The sequence below is a fragment of the Trichogramma pretiosum genome, unplaced genomic scaffold (assembly GCF_000599845.2).
Source record: "Trichogramma pretiosum strain Unisexual culture from Peru unplaced genomic scaffold, Tpre_2.0 scaffold11, whole genome shotgun sequence".
Taxonomy (NCBI): Eukaryota; Metazoa; Arthropoda; class Insecta; order Hymenoptera; family Trichogrammatidae; genus Trichogramma; species Trichogramma pretiosum.
The window spans coordinates 1,868,127-1,894,001 of record NW_019641702.1 but is presented as its reverse complement, the minus strand read 5'-3'; the positions used below and the strand labels follow the sequence as shown (position 1 = coordinate 1,894,001).

At 39.0% G+C, this 25,875-nt stretch overlaps 1 protein-coding gene across 1 annotated transcript in view; it reads right to left on the bottom strand.

Moving 5' to 3' along the window:
* Nucleotides 1-25,875, bottom strand: part of LOC106653804 (nephrin-like) — a 212,266-nt gene that overhangs the window by 1,521 nt on the left and 184,870 nt on the right. The window contains exons 10-13 of the mRNA XM_023462647.1: nt 19,089-19,248; nt 16,586-16,885; nt 13,627-13,947; nt 1,007-1,408 (exon numbers count right to left, since the gene is read on the bottom strand). Coding sequence (XP_023318415.1) covers nt 1,007-1,408; nt 13,627-13,947; nt 16,586-16,885; nt 19,089-19,248 — 1,183 coding nt within the window. The remainder of the gene's footprint in view (nt 1-1,006; nt 1,409-13,626; nt 13,948-16,585; nt 16,886-19,088; nt 19,249-25,875) is intronic.

Here is a 25,875-nt window from a genome sequence, read left to right as displayed (position 1 = left end):
CAAAGATTGCGAGGAGGAAAATAATGCCGGAGAATGGTCAGAGACCAGGGGGTGAGCGCGAGGGTGTGTGTGCGATTGCGTATGCATGCATGTTATACGGGGTGTTTCTTTAAGCTATGTGTCCATACTATGAATTCATATCAGCTGTAGATTTTATAAGGGAGAATAATAAAAATACGAAATGAAAGCGAGACAGAGGGATATAAACACATGATTGTGGTGTATGATGCGCGCTCTACTCCGGGAACGTATATTTGATACTTTTCAAGATTTACGGGGATTTTCAATGAAATGACACTTATTTTTATTCATCTCTTTGATCGTAGCGCGCCGCGTTATTATCTGCACGCGGAAAATGTAAAAAACTATCGTTTAAATTTATCGTTATTTTTATTAAAAAAATAATTGCGAAATTATGAGAGTGAGTTTATATATTGCCTTGCGAAAGGAGCCAATGACCTGTAATTCCTTTTTTTTTTGGCAATGAAAGGATGGAAATTATCGATTGCCTATAAAAAGTATTCAGTCGCGCAATAAGCGAGGAAATTTCTCTCTTTACTTAGCGATAGCCGCAGATATAGAATATAGAAACTCATGCATAATTAATAAAGTTGGAGTGGGAAGTTAAATGAGACTTTTGCTCTTTCTGCCCTTGCCTGTATAGCTGCGGAATGACAAAATTAAAATAGTTCGAGACAACCGTATTGCCAAGGCCTCCTGGTCTGTGTTATATTATAATACGACGAGCAGTCGTTGTCTTTATACTCCCCTGGCGTCGACATATTAAACGGCGAGTCGCCAAGGCGATGGTAAATTCATCTAGCCATAAGAGCGCGAGTGTGTTAGTATATGCACGCGCGCGGCTGCCATGGGTTGTTGTCGCGCTGCCTCGGCATATACGAAGGTGTCGCGACGCCCGACGTGGACTCTACTATGTGCGCGGAATACGGGGGAATGGGAGCGAGAGAAAGCTGATATATACAAAGCATCTCGGGGGACAACTTACCAAACTTGTTGGTGGGTATAACGTCGGGATCGGTCTCCATGGTCTGCTGGTGCTGCAGCTGTATCTCGAGCTGATTCTGTAGCTGATACTGCTGGTTGTTGGAGTTGTGGTACTGGTGCGAGTGCTGCAGCTGATACTGATTATGCTGGTGAAGATGATGGGACGGGAAATCGCTGAGTTCCGCAGTCGCGGCGGCGGCGGCAGCCGACTTCTCGTGTCGCATGGTGGCCTGCGACGACGAGCCGGACGCCGTCATGCAGGCCGCCGACTTGTCGCTGCTGTCGGCCGTCACGCGCTCGCGCCTCGCGCGCACGATCAGCGCCAGCACGATCGATCCGAGGGTTATCAGGGCGCCGATCAGCACTCCCAGCAGCGGCGACAGGCCCATCCCGGCGTCCTGACCTGTAAACACACACACAAAGCGCATCGTTTTATTAGAGAATTCATCGTAATTATGTTCAAATTATAACAAGAGATCGTATCTCTCAAGACGAGACTTTTTGCTTTTATTTCGAAATAATTCTGCTACGTCTTACTGGAAATGATAATTAATTCCCTCGTTCGAAAGAAATAACGAGCTCGAAAATATTTTCATTCTTAGCGACTTAATTACAGAAGCATCAATCTTTTAATGTATACGCGCCAAGCATTCTATATACATAACAACTTATAAAAACACATTTATAACTTATAAATTCGAACTCGCAACGGAAAGAAGTTTTTGTTGAGTCAATGCCCAAGACTAGTAATGGAAAATCACCCTTAGCGCTGTAAGCTTGCCCTCTCCTGTGCTCTTTTCTCTCTCTCCTTTGTTCGATATGCACAGAGCTTTATACACAAACTAAACCATACTCTATCCTTTTTTTTCCTCGATGCAAAGTTCTAAGTTATGTACTTTTCATTAAAACTCTCTCGATAACGGTGTTTGAATATTCCTTCGGGCGATTTTTATGGAACGGAAGTAGTTGAAGAATCATTGCTTTACACATACATATTCAGATAAATATAATATTCTAATACTGATATAAATAAATGATTTGAATTTGTAGCAGTAAACATCCGACCAAAAAGTCAGTCGTACCACTAGTTGTGCATGCAAAAGCGAAAGAGAGAGAGAGAGAGGGATAGGCAGACGAAGTCGAGGGAGAGGGCGACACAATGAAACGATATAACTTTTGCGTCCGTTGAGTCGCAATTTCCTCGTGGCTGGCAGCAAATTTTCGCTTTGGCTCCAGCCAGGAAAGAGAGTGAGCGAGAGAGAAAGAGAGAGAGAGAGAGGAAGGCTTTTAGAATAAATAATTTTAGCGCGACGAGTTAATGAGAGAAACCCACCTGGTTAAGAGGTAAAAGTTGGCTGTCGCGGCTCTGCGTATATAGTAACGCGCGCGCGCGCGGGGCAGATTAAAGCGTTCTGGCGCTCGCTCGCTGCAGGGAGTTGTACTATTTTCGGCAGCTCCGGGGCCGGAGAGAGGCAGCAGCTATACAGAATTCCAGGGGCCAAGAGCGCTACTTATGCTCGTTTAGCCTAGGCTCTTTTTCTCTCATTACATCGCTACTCGCTCTCCTATGTACGCGTATACACACACATCTACGTCTATATATGGGACAAAGAAGTGCGAGGGAGAGAGTGAGAGAGAAGCAGAGAATGAGAGGGCAATATAAGCGCCACAGGCAAGCTGTTTTTGTCGGTATAATTAACAAAACTGCGCTTTCTTGCGCCGCCAGCCACCATCTTTCTCTCGACGAGCGCCAGCGCATAGCATACACTTCCTACTAAGCTTGGCGTTTGCGTCATATAATTTTCTTCCTCGTCCCCCCCGCTTCTCGCAGCAGCAGCAGCAGCTTCCCGCGCGTCGGCGTTGTTTATTTCGTTCGCGAAATATTAATGCGAGTCATCGTCCGCGCGCTTTATCGTCGCGCCGTATATAGTAAAAATTTGCGCGATCCTCCCAATGATTGTAACGCGCGGAACGTATACCATATACCGCAGAAATGCCTTCGCGCTGCACCTAAAAAATGCCAAGTATTTTGGACCTAATAAAAACTCAAGATATCAAATGCAAATTCTTTTTCCTCGGTGCGCGCCTTAACGGCGGGAGCGTGTAAAATTTACGCGCGCCAGCGGTGTACGTCTAAAATACAGAACGTAGTACGGTACAATTTCAAGACTCTTTATACTGTACAGGACTATATATACATGGGGAGCCTCGCGTGCACTTGCCAGTATCGCGTAGCTCATGGTATAGCTGGCGCTGGCGCTGCCACTACTGGCCTGGCTCTGCTTGGGGCCATGCGCGTATTTCAAGCTTGCGAGAAATGAGTGAGCGCGCGATGAGGCACGCGTAATACCCGTAAAACCCGAGTTTAATCAGCCGCTCCTTCGCCGAGTAGAGTACGAGCTCGCTGCCACGGCTCGCAGAATAGAGGAAGAGAGAGAGACAGCCATCCTCGTGTTCATAGCTGATATATACACGCGCGTCTTTCTCCCTTTCTCTCTCCCTATATATATGTTACGTGGATTGCGGGGCAATGAAGCCAGGAGCTGCTCGCTTACATCGAGTATTATACATTCAAGAGCAACAATGCGAGAGCACGAACGCTGGATATCTCAAGTTAACGCGCGTATTTTCGCGCGCCCGCACGTTGTTCCGCTCGCTTGGCTCGCCAACGTCTTGACGACTTGCGGCTATATTATATACTGTCCGCCCCCCGCGCAGCACAAATACGTAAACGGATGACAAAGAATCGACCGAACAGTTGCTGTGTCACTGCATAACGGAGTATACGGATGATCTCATTGTATTTGGCTCGAAGCCTAGCTCACAATGGACAGGAAAGATCATGCGGTGACAAGTGCGAATGACTAACCTAACGAAAAGTTATTATAAATTGAAAACTAGCTCGAGCTCGTGCGTATATAGCGCAGAGGGCTGCTGCTGCTGATGATGCGCTCTCCTCGGCGAGGAAAAATAAGATTAGTTTTTAATGAAAAATGATCGTTAGAAAGCAGCGCAAAGAGTAGGAAAAGCAAACAAAACTCAACGCTGCCGTGCGCGCGCGGGCGCGCGAGTTTGCAGCAACGCCTCTGGGCATCGTCGCGAGCTTGCGAGCGAGCGAGTCACTTCGAAATTAATACTTGCGCATGACGCGGGCACCCGACTCGAAGACTGCCAGAGAGAGAGAGAGAGAGACAGAGAGTGAGAGCAGAAAAGGGATGAAGAAAATAAGAAGCTAAGATGACAAGCAAACTACAGCAGCTCCGCTGCAAGCTAGAGTGCGGTGGAAAATAATTGAGAATGGAGAAACAGCAAGAAACATGCAGCAATGAGCTGTCGACAACTGTATTTTGTAGATTGTTTCGAAGTTTCCCTCACACCGCTCGTCTCCGGCAAATGATTGTGAGTTCGCGAAATTAATATCACAGCTATCATCTAATTCGACGTGGCTTTTGCGATGCGACGTCGAGATTCGTTCTGAGACGCCAACTCTAGCTTCTATTCGATTCGAGCATTCGGTGACTATTTCAAAGTACCGCCTCACATTTGTACTTTCTTCTTCTCAAAACTTGATAATTATCTTACAATATTGTTTTCCAGGATTCCGCTTCTGATTACAAGAAATTTTGATGTGAATTTTAGGATGCCCAATAAATTCATTACACCAATCATTTATTTTATAATCATATATTAGATTTGAGAATACGATTTTATCGATCTTACGATTGTGGTTAAAGTTGAACTGTATCGATTGGTGCGATAGATATTTCTTTTAATAAATGATGAAACGATTACAGCTAATAAAAAAATTTGATTTCAAATTTTTATTTAAAAATTTGTATGAAAATGTATTAGAACTACTGTTCGGTGCATCTCAAAGTTGTCACGAGCCCTCTTTGGTTGTAGCTAAGCTCTGCCTGAACAGAAGCTTTGACCGAGGATGAATGCGAATGAATAGCCTCGCTACCGAGAGACCCTGCATGCCATGACCATGTAATTGTAAACGAGTCCGCCAACATTGCTATAGCCGACATTCACCTTGCGGGCTCGTACTTGCGCGGGATCCATTCATTAGCGATCACTCTTTGGTTGCGCGAGCTTTTTCCATCGCACCGATGCGCATCTGCGCGCGAAGCGCTCACTATTGGATCAAGCCTTTTTGCTACATTTCTATCGAGTTCTTAAGAGTTGAAAATCGAGAAAGCAATTACCAAAGTTCGCGAACGCTTATCTTTTCGAAATAAAGTGCGATGGAGTCTCTTGTACCTCGAAAAATATATTGAAATATAAAATGTGCAATTACATACTTGATATAAATCGATTCTAAGAGCTCAAGTAAAATCATGTCTGTGCGAGCTTTGAACTATTATAAGAATGAATCTGCTGCTCTCTGATTTAATTTGAGATGTAAAAGACATCTGTACCGTCTGAGAAAGAAGCGAAACGATGATCTATCAAGATTGATAAGTAAAAAGCTTCGATTCCGTCAACCCCAGAACGTCACACTAAGAACTTCAATAATTCTTTATTTAATTAATCTAGAGTATTGGATATCAATTATAAAATATTAAATCAATTTATAAGGTTTTAAATGTTTAATTTTCGAAATTTGGCTGTTCTGCTCGTGTAATTTTAGAATAAATATGATGTGAGCATAGAAAGTGCATAAATATGACAGAGCATCTACTATTCATAAACTTTTTGTATTATTTTTAGAGCGATCTGAAAATTTATATAAACAATTGAAAAATAAAAATTCTACTTTGAGGGTTTGTTGGTCCATTAGCAGGCAATCGAGAAGTCCTAAGAGTTATAAGATCTTTATATTTCTTCATTAACTATAACAGTATCTAATTCTTCATTTCTAGGTAGTATTACTGTTGGTATGGTACAGCCCATATATACCATAATATATAGACGTACCACAAAGTTATACGCTCAACAAACAGGGTAGAAGTAGTTATTTCGCAGCTTAATCCTGTCGGTGTATATATTTCGTCTGGCCATTTAAAGTTATAATTTAAATCTTATTGTTACAAATGTAACAATGCAAACAACATTATATTATTGTTATACATATGAAAGCTCGCCTATTTACTCAAATGATGTACATATGCGCACATAAATAGAATAGAAAAGGCAATGCATAATATTTGGGCGAGAAAAAAAGCGTAGCTCGGGGGCATAAACGCCGCAGCTCTTTCCGCGGTTTCGAGCTCAAACAGCCGCCCGATATATATTGCGCTCTATATGATACGAAGCCAATCGCGTACGTGGCATGCAGCGCACAACTGAGAATGCCGGCTGCCGTGAATATTTGTGTGTTCGAGCGTGTGCGCGCGCGTGTGTGTGTGAGTGCGCGCGCGAGCGCAAAGCGGCGACTACTTTTTTTCAACACCCTATAGCTAGACAGTAGTATGATCCTATATACCGCGCGACATTACGCGAGGGCTCTGTAATTTACGTTCTACGTGTCGCGTGTTACTTTTCTCTCTGTTCACTTGGCACTTTAATTAGCGTTTTAATTAAAGCATATGTTAATAATTGCGCTGAGGTTTTTTTTAATTATATTGCGAGGGGGAGTCGCGTTATTCGCGAGTGATTTGGTTTATGATGTGCATGCCTGGCTATACGCATTATGCGCAACTCAAACGTTTTATATACTTAATTAAATAAAGCAATGATAAGTGCAAAAATTCACGTATAATATTACCTGATTTTTTATTTTAATTATAATAGAAACAACTAGATATTAAACTTGAGTTTATTCTTTTATGAGACAGGAAAAAGATTTACTTGGGTTATAGTCAATAGACTAGGTGTACAGTTTAAAATGCTCGATTTTTAAATGGATGTTGAGAATTATTGATTCTGTGAATTTATTACCAAAAATTACTTTATGAAATGTGAATGTATGGTTTTCAAGCTGATCAGAGAGAGCACATAACCTTAAACTTTATATTTAAATTATAAGTATAATAAAATTGCATCTGTTTATTTTCGATAATTCTTATGCGAATATACACACATGCATACAGTATTTGCATTTTTGAATAAGTTGAAGCGCATAAAAATGATCACGAATCGATTTATATTCTCGTTTCTATTGATGATATCAAAATTATATGCAATGAACCTAAAAAATTTGTTCGAGTTTAGTGAGCTACGGTATTGGCACACATTTAAAATATTTACATCAAAATTAATGAAAAGTAGAGGAAGTTTTTTACTTCTACGTAGATAAAATACATTTGATGCATATTCATTAAAATTAATTTGATTTGAATTAAATTTTGAGATTTTTTCATAAATTATGAAATCGAATGAAATGCTTAAGTTTTTAAATTTAATTTATATCGCGTTTATTTTAACTATTTTACATGAAAGTAGATGTATATGAGAGAGGCAAAAAAATCCTTCCACTTTTACATTAATTTTAACAATATTATTTTTAATTTTCATTATTTAAAGTATAAAACGTCAATTAAATTCAATTAATTCAGATGTATGAAAATATCCTTAATTATTCACAAAGAAATGAATCTAAATGTATCACATTTATTGCTAACCATGGTATTGATTTCCAAAAACCTACATCCAGGTTTAAAAACTTTTTTGGATCCTGGTATCATGTCTTATAATATATTCTATTCATTAAAAAGATTGCGTTATTTTCTAGATATCAACGAAGTTATTCCAAAATTGTATCTATTCACCTCCTCCATGATGTTCCAAAACAGCCTAGCTTTCGGAGGCCGAATTGCTCAAGCATAAACGCTTGGGTTAATGCATACGCCACCGGAATACGATTGTCCGATGCAATTGTTGAATGCAGTAGTCTGGTAAAATGTGTAGAACGCGGAGTGCACAAGAGCAGAATCTCTTGGATTTAAAATCATTTATCAACTGGATAATGATTTTACTTATACGATTATTTTTACTTTTCTACTTGCAGATTTACAGATGAAGGTACTCGCCATCTAGTGGTGGATTCTGACTTACAATGCCATTGCACTTTCATTTATTATTTATTATTTAAATTTATGTTTAAATTTATGTATAAAATTAAATCTCTTTGGTTACTTTTTGCTTCAAGAATAATTTATGTAATTAAATTTTCGTGTATTGTCATACAGTTAATGCAAAAAAACACCTGGGCCAACACATTTAATTTAAAAAAATTTACATAAAAGTACCTTAAATAAAATTTGGTATCGATTATTTTAATCTTCACGTCAGGTTTTACATTAAATCTGCAATAAATTTAGGTATTCTATCAAAAGTGCAGGTACAACAGGTCAAGAGTAATAACCAACAACAAGCTTGACTACTTATCTACTCACTAGCGTTTGGAAAAGAAAAGATTTCAATTTGCAAAAGTAGCTTCCAAGTGTTTTGTCTTGCGAACGTATGTAACTACAACTGCTGCTTTCTGACCTTCCTATTTTCTTCTCATATTCTTTGTTTTCTTTGCTATTTTCCCCTATTTTTCAGCTAAAGAAGGGATTCAAAATAGTTTGAAGCAAACGAAAGATAGACTCAAACAAGAGAAAAGCTTGAATTTAATTTCGAAGTCGATGAAAGATGTGCATGAGAATCGAGAGAGACAGAGATGTGGGGAGGGCGAAGAGGGATGCGAGTTGAAAAAAGTGCTTCACTCGGTAGATAGGGCAAACACGAGCAAGTTTAAGAAGGAGCGAGGGTTTGGCAAAACATAAGAAGACGAAAAAGGGAAAGAGACAGAACGTCGACTCAAGCTCTTTTTATTGGAATGTAATGTAGAAAAAGCCACCGTACACTTCTTCTGTTTTCACCATCTACTGCTGCATGAGCAAGCAAGCCAAGCGATACTTTTATAACTTTTTTGTTTCCTTTGAAAGTTTTTAAGTGACTTTTCAGTGTTATAGTATAGAGCACACTAAAAAGGATTAAATTAAAAAATCGGATGAGTGTATGATATATATAAAGGAAAAATTTTGTTTAAGAGCTGCAGCTACAGCCGTGTGTTACATCTATGATGCAGTTATTGAGACTGATAAAGGTAGGTAGATTTTAATGATATTTTTGATTAAAAATAATTAGTCGAGATCAAGTTCAATATATTAGATTTATAATTCTCAGGCTCCTTTTTACTTTTAAAATATTTTTTGAGAATAGAATTCAAACTCAGATTGTCAAGTCTTGATTGATTAAGGTAATTTTAAAAATCAATGTATGACATGCAAAAATTAATTTCTTCAATACAAACAATGATAATATGCCATGAACTTATTGAAAATGCAGTGACTATCGTACTAAGAAAATTTGTTGCATTGTTCAATTATAAAATTTTTCTCTAAACGAAAAATAACTGATCAATGTTAATGGTGAATAAAAAGTGTATATCTCAATCATCGATCAAAAAAGGGATGGTAACATTTTTTCGTCATATTTCGAAATATTATGAAGTATAATAGAAAAAAAACAATTTTAAAAATTAAAAAAAAAATCCCTTTACAGATAATAGGCCAAGCATTGCGCATGGAACCGAATTAGGCCAGAATCATAATATTTTTAAGCCTAAATTGAAGATTTTCTTAATTTTTTTATGTTGTGTATTCATCGAGAATTTTTAAAAAACTACCAACTTTAAAAACTTTAAATTTTAAGGAATGAGCAGCATAACCAATATTCCGAAAATGGCACCCAAATTAGCATAACCACACCAAAAATTCATGATACTTGAGGGAAGTGTTGGTATGCAATGAAAGTGCAAAGAGAAAAACATAGTCCCTGATGGAAATGCTTACCATGAATAATGGTCCCCTATTCAAAAAATGATAATTTGAAAATGATATGACAATTATAAAAATGACAATTTAATTGTTCCAAAAATTTTAGATTAGCTTTTATTAATTTAATTTAAGCCTTCCCCACTAGATGGCGAGTACCTTCATTTATAAAGTTGCAAGTGGTAAAGTAAAAATAATTATATAAGTCAATGAACGCTTTGAAAAAGTGGTTACAGAGTTTCTGTGGGATATTTTCTAAATATAATCGTAGCTGGTGATAGAAATTTATTCAAAACATTACCTTGCGAAGATAAACCTAAAATTTTTTTACCTCTTGAAAGGGGGGCGTATTCAGCAAAATGCTACAAAAAGAAGCAGTACGCCAAATTTTTGAAAATACTTGCAACAGCATTGGCAAAAAACTTCCAAAATTTGACACCACAAGTGAACAGGACTTACATAACTTGAAAATTTTAAAGTTTTCATACATATATCCATATCTTATTCGCCATCTAAAAACAAATCATTAATTGCTTAATGCAAGTTCTTAAGATTCATGCACAAGAAACTTTTTGTATGTTACGTACTAAGGATACAAGACTGAGCTGAACAATAATGTACATAATTTGATTTACTATATGTATTTCTGATAATTTTCCCATCAAACTGCATAAAATAAAACTAGGTGAAACCGGTTTTTAAATAAATTTATATTTAACCAATTGTCAAAATAAGATTAAATTTATTTATAGGTTGCCGCGTCTATCTATGACACGAATAATTTCCTGGAGAACGACGCATTTATTTCCGTTGCACCGGCAATCATTCGATTCGATAATGATTATATAGTGCATTTATAGCCGTATATCCGAGCACCAGCTTTGCGGTTATCTCAAACTGTCTGCTTCTCTCGATTTTCTATGCTCTCACGTACAAACGTAGCAGCATTTGCTAATCCATTTCAATACAACACGAGCAAATAATTTCCTCATACTAGACTTTTATATGTGCGCGCTACGCGCGCATGGAACTCTTATGAGTATGTCATTTAATATATGAAAGATATTATTAACTACAGAGGGCGTATATAGATGACACTAAAATATTTCTTGTACTCACATGAAGTTGGCTCTAAGAGGGTTCAATTCGATCTATAATCGCAATGGCTCTTATATTAATTAGACTTGCGAGTTATTTTTGTATTATCTAAGACTTAACTTGCCTTGTAAATTACACTGTCTCGATCTTTTTTTTGTCAACCGGCATTGTACTAAAATCATAATTTCAATTGACTTTGTCACTCATAATTATGGAAAATCTTTGAGCGAGTTTATTTTTTTTCAAGAAAACGTTAAATGATGTATAAGTATAGAGTGAAATGGGGACATAAAAGTCGAGAAAAAATTTTTCAGTTATTAGGTTTGAGAACAAAATCATACTTTGCATAGCTACTTTTTTTTCTTATGAACAAGAAATTTTAACAAGCGTTAAATTAAGGAAGCAATTACAGGTAAAAGTTCGCAGAAATACTCTTGCACCCAGCCAACTGGAATGATAAGGACATTTCAGTTTTAAATAAGTGAAGAAGACTAAAAAAAAATTAAAAATGTACTGTATTGAAGTCCAAATGAGACGACTATAAAAAGAAGAAACCGCTGCCAATGCATTGGCAAAGAGCTTTTTCCTAAAAAAGTAATCGATACCACTTTTCAGTGTAAATGCTATTGAAATAAGAAATCGTCTCATCTGTAAGAGAAACATTTGACCTTTATTCATTTCTTATAAAATCCGAAAAATATGCAACTAACTTGATTAAACTTCATACCAGACCGGTAAATATTTTTGCATTGGACGAGAAAATACATTTTTTAGATATGACCAAACTTTAAAAATATGACTAAGACTCGTTTCATTCCTCGTGTCCTCATAGAGCCGAAATATTTTTCAGCTAACTTTGAAGCCTATCACAGAGCTTTCTCGAATAGAAAATAAAATGACACTATGGTCTTAATAAAAATAAAATCAAATAAAAATAATGATTAACATGACATTCATAAGGTCATACAGATTAAGCATATTTGCACAATAATTTTTATAAAATTAACATTCGAAAAACAAATTTTGAAGTCCTGCAATAATTGAGCAAAATCTAATGCAGAGATTATTTCGATCGATAAATTCATAGAGGTCTCACGAATATGGCTTTGCGTAAATAATCGTTGGCGGTCCAGTTGGTGCGTTAACCGGCTGCTTGAGCGTCTTTTCATAAAATACATGGTATAATTACGTAAAGTAGTATGAAGTCGTAAGAGAGGAATAACAAGAGGCAAGGAGATAAAAAAGATATTTATGAATACGGTGCGGGAATGGAGTTAAATTAAGAGAAAGAGGAACCATAAGGGTTGTGTGTGTGTGCTTGCGCGCACAAAGTAGGAGGCGGGTCTCAAGGTGTCTGGTCATTAAGCGTCGTTGCTCGCCGGCGGCATCTTTTCCGTTTTCTCTCTCTCTCTCTCTCTCTCTTTCTTTTTAGCTAGCTGGAAGGAGCGTCAACGAAGACGATGACGCCGAAAACGACGATGGCCATACCACGGTGTGCTTTCTTCTAATTCTCTCTCATCCTCTTGCTCTCCTTTTTTGGACATTAAGCCATTCTAGGTTGCGTAATTTTCTCCACCTCTTCCTTCTTTTTCTTAGTCTGGAGTATTCCGCGAGTGCGCTAAAAGTATATATGAGGCATTCGTTATGAGATGAAGGAGGAATTTCTCCTGTGTTTTTCATATACTCTCTGTCTTTTTTTTAGCCATCTCTTCAGCTCTCTTTCCGTCAGCGTTTATTTTACTAAGTTTTCTCTCGTTCAATTTTAGCCTGACATACTGTTCTAATTAGCCCGGTGAAACAACCCAGTTACGTTTGAAATTTTGCCTCTGATATAGATATATATGACATTGAAATTAACTTCGATACAATTCTCGAAGAATTTCCTGCTTTCCTTGGAACCCATCAACTCGCTGCTAATGATCAAAAATGATGCCAGAAAACTTGGATAAAAAATCGATAACAACAATGTTGATTTAAATAGACTTTTACGTATGAAAAGAAATATTTTTCACTATTCTTGATTTCAAGGTTGATTTGCAGACGCGTAATAAACAAAGTTTATGTGAGTATTTTATATACATACACACACATGTATAAATACAAGGTAGAGAAGGGTATAAGCTGGGTGTGGTACGTCTGCGTCTTCGGGGCGTACATTTTCTTGTGTAGCTTGGGCGGTGATCAGTCTTGCTTACCAAAAGTCTCTCGCTCTCCTTCTTTTTATAGCCCTCGCAGACGTTGACACCACCCATCCTTCCTGCCTTAGAGCAACACATGAATGAATCACTCTGTGTGCAGCTATACACAGACGCCTATATAAACTTGTAGCAGAGCAGCGAAGGCAGAAAAAAAAGAAGAGAAAGAGAGGAGAGCCAGAGAACGAGAGACGGAGCACGCGCGGCGCTTGGCTCGTCGTCGTACGTACATTTACGTGCGCGCACGTGGTAGCATCCGAATTCTGTCAATCGTTCGAATGGCCGAGGGTGCCTTTTTCCTTAATCTTAGAGCGATTGGGAACTATTATCTTTTCGTCAATCGTTTCTCGTCTGACCTCTCACGTCGTGCGTCGCAACAATTCAGCTGTCCGGGGGCAAGATCCGACTCGTGGAAAAAATTTTAACGAACGAACATTGATGCGTTTCTAATGGTACTTTTTTTCGACTTCTCGGCCAGCACGAGTCAGCCCCGATGAAATCTAAATTTAAACGCGATTCTCATAAATACTTATATTGCGAGGGAAAAAAAATTGACTCACCGGTTCGCTTCTCGGCGTCGCGAAACGTCACCTCGCCCAGCACGACGGACTCGCTGCGTCCTTTGGCGTTGATGGCGTAGACCGCCACGTGAACTCCGGCGTCGACCGAGGCTTGAAGACCCGAAAGCACGAAGAACGGCTCGTTCTTTGCCGTAACATTGTAAAGCGGCCTCAATCTCACTAAAGAATCGAGGTCGCCGTGATAGACTTCCAAGACGAATTCTTGAGGCAGGCCGCCGTCGTAGCCGGGGTAGCACTTGACCTCCACACTGGTGTACGTTTGATTCGCTAGACTGCAATTCCGCACGGGAAATGGCTTACCTGCAAAAGTTTTTTAAAAATATTCCTCGTTTAATATTTCCATTTTACTTCGGCGCAAAAAAAGGTCACGTTAAATACTGTGTGAGCTTGGAAAATATTTGATGTAAAAATAAAGCTACATCGTAAGCTCAAACGTCAATTTTTTTTCTTCATGAATGCAAATACACGCTTACAATAACAATTCACGCGTATGCATGTGCGCGCGCGCGCGTGTGTGTGTGTGTGCGAAAATGAATTTCACAAATGAGAAAGAAACTCGCGCGCGCGCGCGTGCGCACCATCAAATCCGCAGATATTTTTGTATTGGATGTGCAAGACGTAACGTTGAAGAACTCGCGCAAATTATAGGTGTATACTTTACGGCTCGATGATTTCGTAGGTACTCGCGCTCGCATGATTTTTCAAGCAACGGGACTTTTATATAGCATGTTCATCGGGCTGTATTATCTGTACGTTTAATGCACGACGATCTTCTTACAAATTTGCCGCGCCCAAGTGTGCGCGTGTGCGTGGGCTTTTTTTTTTATTTTTACCTCTGTGCGCGGGGCTCCTTCAAAATTATAAAGAAACATCGCAGCTTATCGATCGGATTCACTCGCTCGCGCACTCGTTTGCGAGTTTTGTGCAGAGCTTGTTCTTCATGCACGACATGTCACGCACACGTGCGCGCGCGCGCGCGATCGAGCAACACACCGCATTTAACGCAGCGCGAGGCTAGTGACCCTATAGTGCCGCGCTTGCGAAAATTCCAATATCTTCTCTCTTATTCTTCGTATAAAATCCGTGGAATGCCATGGCGAGCAATGTAAGGACCAGCGAGATTGCCATATAATTCTATTTTATTTTCTGTCCCGTCGGTTTTCTCTCTCTCTCTCTCTCTCTCTCGCTCGCTTTACCTTGAAATATCTAAATGTCTCAGTTTACCTTGCCGGGCCCTGCGCTGACGTTGTTCTACGAATTCTCGACATTTATTATACTATTTACCGACGTTAAGAGGATTTGCCAGACGTTTGCTTATCAATTAAATAAACGTTTAAAAAGCACAATTATTTTTACATTTAGTCAAAATTTGATTTAATAACTATTTGTTCGCGATCGTCACTGGGATGGGTCGCTGAATGCAATTAATCACAACTCACAAATACACCGGCATTAACGGTTTTTATCAACGGAAGTTTTTTTGCAAAACTCGAAAAGCTTTAACCGCTGAATGTGCCTCGAAGGTCCTTAAAGCCACGTCAGATTGGTTGGCATCGAACCGTGTCAAGTCACTGTTCAAGACGTTGAAGATGCTACTTCGACCGCGTCGAATTACGCGTGGCTTCACATCTTTACTGTTGGTGTAATTTATACCGAGCTTTCCGGGCTTCGTATTGCGTTTGGCTTTTAAGAGTTGAGTGACGAGTCACTAGATGCTCGCATTTTGCGTTTATTCATTTTGCGGCGAGGCGATCGTCTTCTATGCGCAACTAACTAAAGTGTTAGAGTCTTGCGCAACAGGCTGCATTACTCTAATCTTCTTACTGATTTAATAAGTTGTTAGTTTTTTTACCTAGTACAAGGTCTCGCGAAGATAAATAGATTTTTTCCCACTCTAACCTAAAATACGCAACTTTGCCGCTAATTTTAGGCTCTCGTAGGAAAAAATAGTATCTCAAACTGGTGCAGATATGGTTTTTTAACAAAACTCGTTACAGCACTCGCCTTCGGCTCGTGCTATAATCCCTCGTTTTGCTAAAAAACCATATGTGCACCCGTTGAGAAATATACTATAATAAAACTTTTTGTAATTCATTTTTATTTTAATAGAAATAACCTTAGTAGAAATTTTCAACATTAATAATGGCTTAATGACTAAAGACTGACCATTTAAAATGTTTTAAAGTACGCGACCGTTAATCGGCTTGCTTTTAGTGGTTTTTCTGTTATAATTATGTTACAAATATTGAGAAAATTTTGAATGATCTCCAAATAACAATTTAATATTTTCAAAAAATTTAAATCAGTTTCGAATCACTTTAAATACGTTAATACTGCTTCAACCTTCACCGCTAGATGGCGAGTACCTGAATCTCTAATATACACACAAACACACGTACACACACATACAAACACACACACACACATAAAGACGAGAAGAAGCAACGACAAGTCAACGGCCATAATGGCAGCATAGGCATAACACTCGCACGACCAGGAATGCGGACGACAAGCTTGTCACAACAGCGAAGCCCGACCAATATACGAAAAGTCGGAGCTTATTGACATCGTCTCGCTGCGCTTGCTAGTCCCTGAGATATTGTATTCAAGATTCTGCATGCTTTATATGCAGTGGTGCCCCAAGCACTTTGTATTCATTCATTCTTTTGCCATTTTATATTTCAGTTTCCTATAATTCAAATATTAATCACTTGTATTGAGACTTATTTATTTCACCCGACAATTTACCCTCATAACGTCCAGTTCACACTATCCTTTTACGTCCAAGTAAATTTTTCTATTACCGAACATTGGATATGATAATCGGGATTCTTTTATTGAAAACTATTTTCAGATTGACGAATTTTTTATCGGATTTTATACAAACAATGATTCATTTTTGACAATTTAATAATAAAAAATTAATATTATATCTTACCGGCAGCAACGAGTTGAAAAAGGCAAGGCTTTGCTTGAATACCAACGACGTTTTCAGCCCAGCAGGACAAGGTACCATAATCGAGTTCCGTGTTCGGTACGTAAGTGAGGACGCTGAGACCCTTGCTCGGCTCGACGGAGAAACGTTTGGTAGACACCTCTAGTGTCTCGCCGCTATTATTGAATTTCCATCGAAAACTCAGTATTGGTGGATCGGCTTCGACTCTGCAGGCTATTTTTAATGATTCGCCTCTCGATGCTCCCACCACGACTATCCTGTCCTCTTTGCAAACTGGTGCGTCTGTCAATGGAAACATCGATCGATATATTTATTGAAACGAAATGTTTTAATCATGATAATGGATCTCAATTTTTACTCAACATAATGTACTTTACGCCGTGTCAGGAAATCAGTAAGAAAACGTAACTTATTTCGTCTAGTTTTTCGTTATAATGAAACGTTTAAAAAAGTGACATTATGGAAATCGCTTGTGACACATATTTTTCTTGGCATAAAAATACTTCACAATTTCTTACACATTTTTTCGATTCTAAATTCAAAGTTTCATTTTTTAAACCGGCTCGACACATTTTTAGGCAATCTTGTCACACGAGCATTATTAGAACGGTATTTCAGTTACATTCAAAATAGAAAACACGCACGCGTATAATAAAATTAAACGTTCAGATACTTTCCTTTTTTTTAAATTTATGAAAGTAAATAGCAGTATCATCCAGCAATAAATTCCAGATGACATCTGCAATACGTATTCTTTTCTTTTTAATTTTTTCCATCCGAATGTTCTACAACTAAAATTTTTTTTGATAACAAGATAATTAAGGGTGCGCTATGCAAGATTATAGGTGCGCGAGCCGAGCTTTTTTTCGGTCATTGAGAGTCGTAACGCGTTGATGTTTCTCGCCCCGCGTGTGCGTTCGCAATCTTCTCTCGTTATTTTGTATTACGCACAGTTGTAGCGAATTCATAAATTCATAAACTATGCAAATTTTTTCCATCCTAAAAATTTTTCAAGCGTAAAAACGCGGAGCTTGGGAGCTTTGTTGTTTGTCACGCTTGTTTAAATTACATTTTTTCTTAACGAAGCTCTCGCTTCGCTTAAAGTGTAGGAAATATAATTGAAATTTCGCTTTCATGGGTTTTAAGACTGCTGCAGCTTGACTTTTAGTCAATGCTCGCGAACGCGCAACTCGACATCGTTATCCGGTCTAACGAAATGCTCTTCTCGCGTTATTTCACCAACGCCGAGAAAATATTCTTTTCTTTTTCGTCGATTCTATACGCCGTGCTGGGATCATTAAATATCAATATAGCCCCGCGCCGGTATTGAAAGTTATGTGCGTGAATTTACGATGCCCATACGCGAGCGAACGGCAGCGATAAAAGCGACGACGTATATACGCACACGCGTGCAATCGCACCGAGCGCGCCGCTTGACCAATACGCCCTCGCGCGCATTTATAGGTGTAGCAGTGCAACAAGGCGATGCATGCTTAACTAAAGGCGCAGGCTCGTGCGCACGCGGGCCAATCTGGGCGTTAGACTTTTTTTTTCCTCTATATACCTGCATCGTATCGAGGAGCGCGTATATACGATTATAATGGCTTCGAGTATGCGCAAACTCCAGCGTTTTATCAGCCGACTAGATTTTTATGAGAATGTCGTCGCTCTTATGTTTGCCGCGCGCCGCACGCGAACGCTTTACTCGTCTGAATCATGCAAAAAAGGAAGCCAATACGCCTATAAGATAGACGACACAGCGCGAGTATCGCCACCTCGCATAAAACAAAGTGGAAAAAATAAAAACGGCCAATTGAGTCGACGTTATGTTCAGTCATGAAATTGCCAACCTCATTAGTATTTTATTGCCAATCTATACGAGCTTTTGTAAATCTGATCCGATCTATACATATATGACGCGCTACAGTATCGAGCGGCGACGACGACGACGGCTTACGCCTTATGTATATTTTGACTAAATCTTTTCCCTGCGTGCGAAAAAATAAGATTCGGTGAAGGAGGGCCGGATATTCTTATCGAAGACACACGAATGCACGTATATATGTACGGGCGTGTTATCTATAAGGGCTGCCGTGAGAATCATAACAGAAAATTGGATATCAAAAATTCATAGGGGTCTGAGTGTGTCTCAAATATTTACACTGCGCGCGCGCGTACGGCGCTAGGTCGCAAGATTTTTCCTAGCGCAGCTATCATGGTGCAGTTATTCGAGAGAGAGAGAGTACGGAAAACCACCCTGATCTCTCTGCACGTGTGTGCACTGTTCTTCTCATCGGAGACTTCGCAATGGGATCGTAGGGGGGAAAGAGAGCGATGACAAAGGGGCTCCGGAGCCTAAGTCAAACAAAAGCGATCAGTTATTGCTTATTCGCCTCGTTGGATCGCTTCATTAAAACCAAACATAGACTTTTCGCGACTCAATATAATAACGAGTATACACTTTTATGATAATATTATGACTTACATTTGACTCGAAATTCCAGGGGCTCGCTTTTGGTCTCTTGGATGCTGTTGGTGGCGGCGCACACGTACAATCCGGCGCTGTTCCTCGTGACGCTCTGCAGCACCAGGCTCTGATTGGACCATATTATTCTCGCTGATGTGTTGTGCGTCAGTACTACACCCTGTAAAATCAATCGAAAATAATTGCGTATTAGCCGCTGGGCTCATGTGTTCCATTGCCGATAGATAATAATCATTGACGCGTAACGATGGCTTTGGAATAAATTGATGCTCCACAGCGAGGAGAGCAGCAGGCGCGACATAGAAATAGTATAATGCGAAAAGCATGTTGTTGTTGACGCCGATTGGAACGTGCGCGGGCAGGCTCGAAGCCCCCCTACGTACCTACGTACGTACGTACATACATGCACGCATCGCGTTCCGCGAATTTACATTTACAAGCGGGTATTATTGTCGGGTAATAGATCGGTCAAAATTTGTCGGTCTCGTTCAATAAACTCTGATTTATCGATAACTCGTGAACAGGCCGTTCATTTTTCAATGGGGAGAAAAAAGGAGAAAAAGATGCAGAGGAGAAACGGTCGCTGCATGTAGGATCCTATGCACGCGCCCACGCGCTTTTCGTTTCGACGTGCGATATTGCAATTTTTAATAAAATTTTTTTCATTCCTAGCTACCCTACGCGCGCGTGATACATCACTCGCAGCAAAAAACAGAAATACAACGGCAGTTGAATACGCTTGGATTATTTGTTAAACGATTGAAGTGCTAAAAAAGTGTACGAAAATCCATGGCGCTATTGCAGCAGTCTTGTCCGCGTGACGGATGCAAGTTTCTTCTGTTCTCAGCGCTACACCTACGAATTGGTCAGGAATTTTTGACGTCATTTTAGAAAAAATTTGATCAGAAAATCTAGTCGAGCTCACTTTATCATTTTTAAGTACGATCAAAGTCTGTATGGTATAAAGTTTTGACAAAATTTTTGCTGAGGTCGATTTTAAACTCGCAACAGAACTTCACGTAGGTTTAAGAGCAATTCAGCTGGAAATGTAATATAATACTCTCTCAAAAAAGTGATGCTTGCTCCTGCCAATAAAAAATAAAAAATGCAAAAGCAAAATTGTCGCTGCTTACAAAGCTTTTTATTGATCGTAAATGTTCAATTTTTACGTTTGACTTCGATAAGGATTTTCTACATACCGATAGAAAATGAGTACTTTTAAATTATTTCTTATATATTGGGTAATGGAAGGAAGCCCAAAAAATACTTTACACAGCCACGCTAAAATTAATATAGCAATATAACATACTTTATTGTTGTTCCAAAAATTAGAGCATATTTATATTAATGATTTTCCAGAATTTCATAGCCTACTTTTGTGATTGTAAAAGTATCAAACAAATCTCAAACTCTTAGAGTTTTCTATAATTATGATTTACATTTATGTGTCTTTTTAGGTGACCCTTTCATCCAAATAATTCGTAACAAATTTTGCACTCGAAGGCTTGCTATGATCATGTACCGTCATTATGTGCCTTTTGAGATGACTCTGGAACGCAAATGAATTAAGACAAATTCTACAATCGAAAGGCTTGATACGATTATGTACTACATTTATGTGAGTTTTGAGGTTTGCTTGCAGTCCAAATGATTTGTGGCAAATATCACATTCAAAGAGTTTGCTTGGATCGTGTACAACATTTGTGTGATATTCTAGGTGATGTTTGAGTCTAAATGATTTGTGACATATGTCACACTCGAAATTTTTGCTCCAATTATGTATTAAAATTAAGTGGCGTCGAAGGTTATGTTTGAGTCCAAATGATTTATGGCAAATGTCACATTCGAAAGGTTTGCTACGATCATGTACCGTCATTATGTGCCTTTTGAGATGACTCTGGTACGCAAATGAATTAAGACAAATGTTACAATCGAAAGACTTGATACAATTATGTACTACATTGATGTGAGATTTGAAGTTTTGTTTATGTCCAAATGATTTGTGACAAATCTCACATTCGAAGGGTCTGCTACGATTATGTAGTGTATTTATATGAATTTTGAGATCACTTTTTTGTCTAAATGATTTCTGACAAGTATCACACTCGAAAGGTTTGCCACCATCATGTATTATCGTTGTACGTTTCTTGAGATCACACTTGTATCCAAATGATTTATGACAGATCTCACACTCGAAGGATTTGCAGCGATCATGTACTGCTACCATATGTCTTTTGAGGTTTGCTTTTTCTCCGAACGATTTGTGACATATGTCACATTCAAAAGGTCTTTTCCGATCATGTACTGTCATTTTGTGTTTTTCGAGGTTCCTTTGCCATGCAAATGATTTATAGCAAATCTCACATTTATTAGGTTTAATGATCTTGTGTGTCGAGCTGATATGTCTTTTAAAATTATTTTCTCTCTTGTAAGTTTTTCGACACATTTTGCACTCATATAATAATTTGGTTTGAGTAGTTTCTTTAAATATTTCAACTTCCTTATATTCGATCATTTTCGATCGAAACTTCCCATGAAACTGACAGTTATTATCGTAATTGAATCCTTTTTTTATCAAAATTATCAAATTTCTATCATTTAAATGATTAGCCTGAATTGCATTTTCTATTTTGAAAATAGGTAAGTAACTTTGATGCTTAGTTTTGCAGAAAATTGTCGGTAAAGGCTTAAGTTTAGATTTGACATATTTGCACTCTAAATCTATGAAAATTTTTGTATCTATCTTTTCCATAACCTCATTCATGTTATTGGTCTGAAATTTAAATTATGTAATAATTATTTAAAGTAGAATAATAGAACATAATGCAAATCAATGACCTCACTGATGATTTATCAAATGCGAATGTTTCAACATTTATAACTTCGCAACATTCCTTCAAATCGAAATTACAATTGCCAGCTGCATCTGGCCAAATATCGTTTGGCTCTTCCTTCATTCTGAAAAATAATTTACTGAAGGTATCGCTTTGAAAATAATTTGACACGTACAAAAAAGATTACTAAGTACCTAATTGCCTTCCTACAGTTTTCCATTACTCACTGGATTTTATGTAATCACTGTGAGTTTATACGATACACACTGAAAAATTATTTGAGGTTGAGTAAGTCGAGTAACCAAGTTTGTAACTCGAATTTACCAATTAGTGAACATTTGCTCATCGAAAAATTCCTTGCTAGTAATTTTCCAGTCCACACTACTTTTTAATATAGCGAGATTTTCCGTTATCCCGCGATTGTGATAGCTGCTAGGCGATATTTTCTACTTCTACTGTCCATGCGAAATAATGTACTGCAGTATGCGTAGGCACTTGTGCACACTTTTACAATTAAACCGAAATTACAATGAAAACTTGATTCATCGAGCTAGAAAATTTTCTTACTCGTACGCACGACATTTATAGAAACAAACATAACGGAGAAATATATTTCTAAATGTGTAGATGGCGTGCGATGCATTGAGCGCGAATTTTTAAATTCCTGCATTATATGGCCGATTACGGGTATGGTTCACGCACTCACAAAAACGTGCTAGATATAATAACATTTTGTCTGATCAGCTGTATTAGCATTGTACACTTGAATGCATGCGATTAAAAGGAAAAAGGTGGAAAAATTATGTCGAAGAAGCTTCGAATGAGTAGCGGTAGGTCCGTTCATAAGGTCAGTCTTGTGCCGGCGGTATATATTTCTCGAGCTATTAACGAGACTAACTTGATTAAAGTAAATTGTAATCTACGTGCGTTTGGGAGCCGCTACATATAGCACGGGCAGCATGGCCAACATGCAACGAAGCTCGGGGAGCTTCGGCGAGGAGGTAACGGCGGCGGCGGCGATGCGGTAGAGTCTTGCGATCGAGGCGGTTTTAGCGTGCTTAGCATAGAACTTAAGCCTTTGGTTAAATCCTGGGGTTTACCTTCGATTACGCCGCTCGCTTCCTCCTCTATACGTCTGACTATTGCGGTTACGAAGGAGCTGCACGGAGAAACGGAGAAAAGGATTCGTGCTTTACGTATACGTACGCAAGGTACGTGCGCGCGGGGGCCGGTGAGCCGTGAGGAACGAGCGCGACTACTGCGTTGCCATTCGTGTGGTCGTCGCCCAGCCTATGTACAAACTAGCTCGCAAGTGCTTCGACTGCTTCGGTGTCTTACACCAAGCAAACCGAGAAGTTGATCATGTACCTTAGTAAACAACTGTTCTGCCACTTCTATACCATCTCCCCCGACTCGCTTTGCCATGATGCAGCCTATTTATAACTTTCATTATGAGATTACGCTAGATTCTACCTATCTCAATTTTTTAACATCTAATTCTTACGTCGTTTTATTAGGTCAAATTTACACTTGCTATCTATAGACCAACTTTCCAAAAATTTTCTGAGAAATTAAGGGCTAATAGGGGGCTTAATTATTTTTCATTTTTCAATAACAGTACTAGGCTGTAAAAGTGAAAAAAAAAAGATTTTTCCCACTCTAACCTAAAATACGCAACTTTGCCGCTAATTTTAGGCTCTCGTAGGAAAAAATAGTATCTCAAACTGGTGCAGATATGGTTTTTTAACAAAACTCGTTACAGCACTCGCCTTCGGCTCGTGCTATAATCCCTCGTTTTGCTAAAAAACCATATGTGCACCCGTTGAGAAATATACTATTTTTCAAGAACACACATGATAACCCTTTTCAAAACCCTATTTGAATGTATTTTATCCAGTTAGATACTTAGAAACAATTGAGTACATAAATAATGAGGGTATTGGTGCTCAACGCAAGCTATACGCATATCTAAGCTACCTGTCGTAGAAATCCAAGATCAAGCATTCAGCTAAAGGAGCCTATGTAGTTTCATTATGTTCGATAGCCAATTGACCATGGTCGCAACCAAAAGCTAGCCATAAGATGAACTGTAGCTACTTGTACATATAGCAAAGTGAAATTAATTTATGGAAAATGATAAAAAATGAATACTAAATTTTAGAAATTTGTACACACAAGTAGCTACAGTTCATATTATGGCTAGCTTTTGGTTGCGACCATGGCCAATTGGCTATCGGACAAAATGAAACTACATAGGTTCCTTTAGCTGAATGCTTGATCTTGGATTTCTACGACAGGTAGCTTAGATATGCGTGTAGCTTGCGTTGAGCACCAATACCCTCATTATTTATGTACTCAATTGTTTCTAAGTATCTAACTGGATAAAATACATTCAAATAGGGTTTTGAAAAGGGTTATCATGTGTGTTCTCGAAAAAAACATTTTTTTTCACTTTTACAGCCTAGTACTGTTATAAAAAAATGAAAAATGATTAAGCCCCCTGTTAGCCCTTAGTAAAATACTGAAAAAAAGGGTGAAAAAAAGTTTAGTTCTTAACTTGAGGGTATATGGTGTGATGTTTGTGGTTAGATGTGTAATATGTAATGTAAAAGAAGAAAAAAAAGATACATTGTACTGCTTGATCCTGATAGACACATAGAACAATCAAATCTGGCTGTTTTTAACAAGAAGTTGACAATACACGGCATTTAACGAGGTATATATTGGAGCTTGAGCTTGGGTAATTTAATTATATAACTCGAACTGGTGCGTAATGAAAGAAAAAATGACGGGACGTTAATCGAGGACTTGAGACAAGGTGCAGGAGTGCATAAGACTCCGAGAATAAATAGTTAAGCGGAGCTTTGATCAAATTATTTACTCGTCATTGGGAGCGCAATTAACAGATATTTCTCTCCCATTTCTCTCTCTCTCTCTCCAGCTGCCAACTCGAAAAGATTAAAAGGTTTGTCTTGGCACTCGCAGCTAGTTGTGAGAAATAAGAAAAGCACTGCACGGAGTCGGGAGCGAGAGGCTAACATTGATTGCTGTCTCGAATTCTCAAGGACTATCGACGTACTTTTCTCCGTCTCTTTCTTATATAGGTACGCGAGAGAGAGGCACAACGACTACGACTACGAGGACGAAATTGCGTACACGAAAAGTGTCTGGCGCTCTTGGCTGCGCCAGAGCTCTCACTCTCTTCTCTTTCTCTCTTACGGGAGCCAAGAGAGAAGGCGAAGAGAAAGATTCTTTAGCCTCGCAGTGCGCAGGCATCGTCGACGAGCGAGCGAACTACTCGCAAAATTCCTTGGATGCTGCCGCTGCTGCTGCTGCTGCTGCTGGTTGAAAAGAAAGGGAGCGAGAGAGACGATGCGCTCTTGGTGCGTGTCCTCTTCTTACCTCATCTCTTTCTATGGTATAAAGAAACTATTCAGACTTTCCGCGAAGCGAGAAATGACAGTTGTAGTCGTCATCGTTGTCGTCGTCGTCGTCATCGCCATCGTCTTCGCAGCGTATTTTCTTTATAGTAGAGTCGTCAGAGAGTGTCACGAGTTCAATGCTTTCACGAAGCAGACCGAGTGCACACGGGAGCTGCGGTCTTTTTTGCCCCTACACTTCTTTCTTCTCTCCGCTCTCGCACAGTCGACGCATCGTCAGCTCCTCGTCCCTCTTGTGAAATTAAATAACCAGGGACAAATATGAATGATTAGTGCAAGGCCCAAAGATAGAGAGAAAGCCATGAGCTAACGATAAGAGGGTAAACGTAAGGGAGGGTTTACTTCTGGCCGGTAGCGCGTGCCTAAATCTGCCTGCGAGGGTCGAGTAAAGCTTCTATGCCACTTGAAGTTGAATAAGCAGGAGCGTACTTCAGTTAGTCTACCCTACTAGCGCATGAACGTGTACACCTATTGTTTCGTTTTTACACGTTTTTTCCCCCATTTTTGCCTCCC